Below are 7,795 nucleotides of genomic sequence, written 5' to 3'. Positions count from 1 at the left end.
TATAAAAAAAAATTCCACATTCAGTATTTGTTTTTTACAATTGACACACGTATTAAGAAAAGTACATATCGAACAAGTGGGAACAAAAAATACAAGTGCTTTCTCCTTTGGACGCATCACAAAGGTCCACGCGCATTCGTGAGTGACAACACACAGAGTGACAGAGATACACACCTATATGTGTATGTTATGTACACACAAGTTTGTGCATGTCAGAGTTTCAGAATATTGCCATTTTTACGTGTGGAAAAATATCAGCATATATACAAAAAAAAAAGGTAAATGGTGATAAATTAGTGGGGGCAGATGGAAATTATGGAATATATTACATCTAATTAACTCTGCCACCTTAATCGCATATTTGACAAAAATGTTTTGTCGTTTACTTCTCTTATTCATTACAGGATTGCAATTACAACTAGGATGGAGAAATAAAGATTTCAACGTTTACCTTTGAAAAATGCCTAGAAACTAATTTGACACCAATTCACAATCAAGTTGGACACAATCTGTCACCCCAACTTTGGTTTTGCATTTCGCAATGAAGAAACTTTGTTACTGGCGATTAGCGAATTTATCAATGACATGACATGTCCTTTATTATATGCAAATGTTTCTTACATATAGATATGTAGGGTATTAAGATCAACAACGCATAACTTATCATTTCTAAATATCTCATCTTTAAATGTGTTCAATCAGTTGAGTTGACGGCCCTTGAGTTTGAATGTACATGTGTGTTTTGATGTTACTAGCTTTTGAATTCGCTTCGCAAACAAAATTGGGATGATCTGTTCCAATACAGTCAATCTATCAACTATACCATGGACTATACCTAATCTACGAAAACATCAAGTTTAAAGCTCTTTTGTTTCTTCTATTTTCTCCAAATTTATTTTTGTATTTTATATAAATAAGAGACATGTAACATATTATGCGGAGGAATCTTCATTTTCTACAAGTTAGAAAATTTGGGAGCTTCGGGATTAGAATAGTCTAAATAGTTGGATTAGTGTTGTAACAAAAACATATAATTGGATAAGTGTTTCAGTTTTTATATCCGTCTTTTAAGGTTAAAAGTTAGTAGTTTGACAATATCTACTCCCGTTATACAAGCATTACAGTGATACGATACCTACATCACTTATATATACATACTTTTGATTTGGTAATAGTTTAATTCCCACTAATTTAACCACGCGTCTATGGTCGGGTGGTCAAAGCGTTCCGTGGATCCCTAAAAGGACCCGAGTTCGAATCCACACCACATCAGATTTTTACGCGTGTGGCCACCAGGGCTTTCACATTATTCTCTCTCCGGGTAATGGTTTACCATTTTTATTTCATTGTTGCAGCTAACTAAGAAGCGCTGCATAATGCCATTTTGACTCGTTATTGTTGAGTCAGTTCTCGCACAATTATACATATGGATGTATTTGTAGATATCATGCAACGTATAAAGTCTGTAGCAAGAAGCATTTTTTGTAACATGTAGCATGAAGCATAATTTTAAGAATGTGGCCGTGGAACATATAATTGGATAAGTGTTTCAGTTTTTATATCCGTCTTTTAAGGTTAAAAGTTAGTAGTTTGACAATATCTACTCCCGTTATACAAGCATTACAGTGATACGATACCTACATCACTTATATATACATACTTTTGATTTGGTAATAGTTTAATTCCCACTAATTTAACCACGCGTCTATGGTCGGGTGGTCAAAGCGTTCTGTGGATCCCTAAAAGGACCCGAGTTCGAATCCACACTACACCAGATTTTTACGCGTGTGGCCACCAGGGCTTTCACATTATTCTCTCTCCGGGTAATGGTTTACCATTTTTATTTCATTGTTGCAGCTAACTAAGAAGCGCTGCATAATGCCATTTTGACTCGTTATTGTTGAGTCAGTTCTCGCACAATTATACATATGGATGTATTTGTAGATATCATGCAACGTATAAAGTCTGTAGCAAGAAGCATTTTTTGTAACATGTAGCATGAAGCATAATTTTAAGAATGTGGCCGTGGAATATGGCTCCATAATTATTTATAATATAGTTCATTTGTGAATGGATAAAGGCAAACCAAAAGACATTTCGTTACAGAAAAAAGACAGCTTTAGCTAGTACCTCAAAAATCAAAGAAGTCCATTTTTCCTTGCTTAGTATGTCCAATGAGCTGACCAAATTCCACCAAACTTACCCCTAATACGTCCCCCAATTAAGTAATAAATTAACTTCAGAATATGAGCTAAATCAAATAACGAATTTCTTTACAAAAAGGTGAATAAGTTGATATGGTTGAGAGAAGTAGAAAGATATCGTTGTCTTGATTGTGGCATCAAAATATTACCAAATAATAGCACACCCAATAAATCCTCGAGAGCATGATTATTAAGGGTTCTTAGGGTGAAATTCTTAGCGAAATATAAGAACCCGTCTCTTAACTTTTAACTAAAAAAGTTAAGAACCGGTTCTTAAATAAGAGTTTTAAGAGTCGGTTCTTAATTTTTTCCGTTAAAAGTTAAAAAATGGATTCTTATATTCCGCTAAGAACTCACCCTAAGAACCTGTAAGAGCATCAGCATTGGAGGATTATAACAAAAGTTCACACAGTTTTCCACACAAAAAAATATTAAAATATTTCAATTGTGTTGAACCCGAGTCGCGCGAAGTCGCTGGGAAGACCCGGTATCATAACTGTTCTGCGGGCCCCACGCCACGCGGCGGCCCGCAATTGGATGACTATTAATTTTTTTTTTTTTTTTTTTTTTTTTGAAAAAAAAAAAGAAAAACGAAATTAAAATATTAATAATAGGAACATTGGGAATCGAGAGGAGAGGTTTACCAATGCTGATGGTCTAATAATCATGCTGGCTTGCTCGATCACTAACTACGTGTCGTTCTTAAGCTTCTCGGACGACTGGTAGTTGTAACGTGCAACTCGTGATTTTTTCATAAGTAGTAGACGTGTTACTTTTATCTATATTTTATCAAATTATTTTCCTTCTATATTAATGTCAGTCCATACGATAATATTGTATTTGTTCGGACCGCTGGGAAGTCGCAGCCTATAACCTAACGTATATTGCGAAGAGGATATGAATAAATGAATCCATATTCACATAAGGTAGTATCGTAAGAAAAGAAAACCTCATTTTATGACTATAGATGTCAATGCACCAGTGGCAGTCAGCCATGCATCGTAAATAAACTATTTCATACTCGTTTGATCACCAAAACATTTATGACCAAGCTGTTACATTAATCACCAATTTGCTACAAGAACGTACCCACGTTTTATAAATATCAAGGTATGCCGTCCGTCGTTAGAAAAAAAATTCATATTCATTTGATCATCCGCAAAACATTTATATGAACAAGTTGTGTGTTTTGAATCGAATTGTCAACTCGCAAGTTGTTACAAAGAAAGATGTAGCCACGTTTCATAGAGTCACTTGTATATAAATTTTCTAAAGCTAGGAACCAAGACTAAGCTGAAGTTTTTTCCTAAATATATCAATTAAATATGTTGTATCTAAAAAAAAACGGTTAAAGAAGTGGGATAAATCTATAATTCTCATAAAAAAGATAGAAAGACTTTATAATTATGCTGAAATTCTTTTCTTTCTTTCTCTTCGTCAAATTCTTCCAAAATTCTTTAAATATTCAGTCTATAAAAAAATAAAATATATATATATATAAAGAAGAAAAAGTTTTTTTTTTTATAAAAACTTTATTGGTTTGGATATTTCCTAGCACTTCCGTAGAAATCCTAATTTCAAAAAGGAAACAGGAAAAGTCGTAAAAAATTATACAAACTCAAAAATTATGAGTAAAAAATAATATAAGAAGATATTTTTAATTCCGAAATTAAGCAAATCTAAACAAAAATTGGCTTGTTGTATTAATTTCCTGAAATAATAATACTGTCATAATTTTTCTTTATGTGAGTTTCTTTTCCAAATATGAATCAAAAATGATTTTACAAACTGTCTGTTTTGCCACTAGTAGACTCCAAAGAGCCAAAGTTTTGGTGGTGACATTTGATATCTTAATTAATTATAATTATATGAATTAAAATGACAACAAAATAAAAAATTTATAATTTTTTTCTAAAGTACCATTGTTTGCTGTTAATTTTTCAAATACTATTATACGTATTTATACAATTATAGTATTAGTAATACAACTAATAAAAAGAATTAATAATTTTTGTAATACTAGACTTAATAATTCTATTATTTATTTTATAAAACTAGAAAATAAAATAATAATACGTATTCAAATACTAGAATTAATAATTTTTGTGGTATTATTAGTTCTTTTTGTAATTGCATAATTTTCAAATTTTTGTGGTATTATTAATTTTTTTTATTTCCGCAGAGAAAGTATCATAAATTTGTTTCCAAGAAACATAGACTGGATTGGAAACTTCCTTATTGTCAGTTGCGAGTTCCAAAGGCGGAGAGGGGCTTGATTTGTGGATGAACTTGTTGAAGTTATATTTTATGATTTTATCTGAATGTTTCAAGTTGGGTTACTTGTAGATGATAGTTTGGTCACGCTAACTCATTGTAGAATCCATAGGAAGAAGCTTCTGATACCACTAATTAAGAATATGGTAATTGTATGAGAGTTACAACTTACAATAGATATAGTCATGGAGATAATATACAAAAGATACATAACAACAGAAAAAATCGAATAATAATTGATGATGTATCATATCTTCATTGCTTATGAAACACCTCACCAGCCATTCATCCCAACATTTCCAGAAGCATCGACGAATCTAGTCTCAGTCTATGATAAATTAATTAGAAGACATAATAACATAGATGCAGTATATTCCATTCTTGTAATTATCAACATATCTTTTTGTTTGTATTCTCTCACAGGTCATCTGATAGTGAATTGTTGTAGAAAATACCTGTTGAAATTAGCTTGCTTTTCACATTGAGGATCATTTAAACTCGTTAATGCGCTTCTGCAATATTTTCACATTAAAAGTTAGAAATTTAAGTTACTCAACAGTGTGATTAATCTATATTTAGGGTGCTAACTATCAAAAGATAATAAGGAATGAAGTTGTACTTCCTACACAGATTAGTAAAGGAAAAAAAATAAATGTGAAAACGGGAATTGATTACTCCCTTTTAAAGACTACTTTAAGGGTGAATTATAATTTAAATACAACAAGTTTGTCTAAGTGCGAATGTGGAAACAATTTGATTGAGCTGTCTAAGTTAATCAACAGTTGAAACGGAAAAGCGCAAGAAGAATTTAGGAGCCAGGTATAAAATTAGTTATAATACCAAAAAAGTATTACGCCATAACTCGGATATATGACATCACATTATCCTTCTTCTCTATCTCCCTCCTTATATATACACTTTCACAACCTTCCTTACCATATATATCACTTCACTCTACATACAACACTTTAGTTTAGCTTATTTCCAACTAATTATCCCAAAATAAAATAAATTATCAGTTTAGTCCCCAAGAAATCAAGAATCATGCTAAAGATGGAGATCAATGGTGGCACTTCGGCTGCTACACCTACTGCCTCGGCCGTGGCTGTCGCCACCGTGAAAGAAACCACTACTCCCATCAACTCTCCTTCTCCCACTTCTTTACCTCCGCCGCCGCCTCTTTCGCCCCAGCAGACGGTGGTGCTAAGTCCTTGTGCGGCTTGCAAGATACTGCGGCGGAGGTGTGCTGAGAAATGCGTTTTGGCGCCGTATTTTCCTCCGACGGATCCGGCGAAGTTCACAATCGCCCACCGTGTCTTCGGAGCTAGCAACATTATTAAGTTCTTGCAGGTACTTTTTATTAATACTAAACAGTCTCCTGTGGTTATCAATATATTATTTTTTACAATATAAAGCGTTGTTGTTTTGGTTTTAGTGGTTAATATAAATACTTAACACCAAATGTTTTTATTCCTTGTATATATAGTAATTTACCTTTAATTTCTTAATTGAAAAAAAAAACTGGTATCCAAAATGTGAAAAGCAAGTTAAAGTGGTTAAAAGTCTAGTTATTGAACAATAATGGGTTCATAAGTCATGTTACCGGAACTAGGCCCTACAACTGCAATGAAAGGTCAATAACAAACTTTCCTCAGAGCTACATGCAGCCTCTTACTATTAACCCCTGTTCAGTAACTCTAGACGCTAGTCGGATGGTCGGATTGGGCCTAGCGCCTAAAGAAAAAATCGGGGATTAATTGAAAATTATGCTGGGCGGAATTTTTAGATTGTTTACTATGTTATAAAACATATTAATCTTTAATTGTGTATAACATTAATACATTTTCATGTTTAAGATTGTATAAAACACACAAATAGAATATATAAACTTAATATAGTGTAATTTTCATCAAAATTATGAATATAAATGATATTTATAAAATTTTAGATCAAATAAATAAATCAAAATATTGTTAAAATAAAATAAATAAAAAATAATTTTTTAAAAAAATAGATTAGGCGGCCGCCTTGGCGGTTAGGCGGTCATTTAGGCGGTCTAGGCGGAGAAAATCGGATATCCGATTTTTCAAACCGATTTGGCATAAATCAGGGCGGAAGAATGACGCGTACCGCCCAGGCGGCTAGGCAGCCGATTTTTAGAAAAGGGCTATTAACATATCTAACCCTTTACAAAAACAAAAATGTTTTCTGAATTTTATTGTCTAATTCTAAAATTCCTTTTCACCTTTGAAAAATTCATGTGAGATTTCTTTACAGTCAAACATCAAAACACAAATTCACAATCAATGTTAAATGCAAAATTTCAGTCATTTAAAACATTATATGCCACAATCCACAGAATGTCCAAGACTTCTATATCCTCTTCTAAAAAGCATGTTTTAGTGAAAGATGATTTTGTTTTTTAACATATACATTTTGTTTTCGGTATCAGGAACTTCCAGAATCTCAAAGAACAGATGCCGTTAATAGCATGGTTTATGAAGCAGGAGCTAGGATGAGAGATCCAGTTTACGGTTGCACGGGTGCGATATACCATTTGCAGAGACAAGTGAGTGAACTTCAAGCACAACTTGCGAAAACTCAAGTAGAGCTAGTGAGCATGCAACTGCAAAGATCAGATCTACTGGAATTGTTATATAAAATGGAACAAACAAAGTTAGCAGCACAAGAGCAAGGACAACAAAATATGTCCTTTGAGAGTTCATTTGAAAGTGGCGACGAGTTCATTAGTAGCCCCGACGAAGTGACCAATGATTTGGGATTCCTTGAGGACAACAACAACAATAATTCATCAAAGTCGTGGTGGGATCCGCTTTGGACATGATCATAACTTGTGGTATTATTAGCTCACGTTAAAGCGCTTTAGTGGTTACTTCCGTATGCATATTAAAGATATGATATATGGGAGTTTTTTTTATATTTATTTTTTTCTAAGTCAACCAATCATAATATAAGCACGTAACAAAACTGCTTAAGATTTGTCAAACATGTTACGTGTTAGTATTATGTAGGGATAGAAAAAAGAGAGGTTGTATTAATTAAGATTCTAAGATTCTTCTCCTAACGCTAATGAAGGAGTTAATTGAGATGCATTTAAATTTCATGGCTAGACTATTTGCTTACTACATTTTTGTTATAATTTCTTTATTCCATTTGAAAAGAAAATATGTGTCTTAATGACATCGAACTACCGAGTAGAGCAACCCCAAAGAAAGTTTCGGTGAATGTGACATTTTACGGATGCTTCGATTAATAATCATTATTGTGTTGCTTAAGAATGAGAAGAATGTCATTGT

The 7,795-nt window shown here is 32.9% G+C and overlaps 1 protein-coding gene across 1 annotated transcript; it reads left to right on the top strand.

Moving 5' to 3' along the window:
* The first annotated feature begins 5,390 nt into the window (after window positions 1–5,390).
* Window positions 5,391–7,572, top strand: LOC106339897 (LOB domain-containing protein 11). Its single transcript, XM_013778763.1, has 2 exons — window positions 5,391–5,828; window positions 6,931–7,572. Exons 1-2 carry the CDS (start codon window positions 5,523–5,525, stop codon window positions 7,321–7,323), a joined length of 699 nt encoding a protein of 232 aa, XP_013634217.1. The 5' UTR covers window positions 5,391–5,522; the 3' UTR covers window positions 7,324–7,572.
* Window positions 7,573–7,795: the final 223 nt, after the last annotated feature.

Source organism: Brassica oleracea, chromosome C4 (genome assembly GCF_000695525.1).
Source record: "Brassica oleracea var. oleracea cultivar TO1000 chromosome C4, BOL, whole genome shotgun sequence".
Taxonomy (NCBI): domain Eukaryota; kingdom Viridiplantae; phylum Streptophyta; class Magnoliopsida; order Brassicales; family Brassicaceae; genus Brassica; species Brassica oleracea.
The sequence above is the reverse complement of the archived record's forward strand: the minus strand, read 5'-3'. Positions and strand labels throughout refer to the sequence as shown.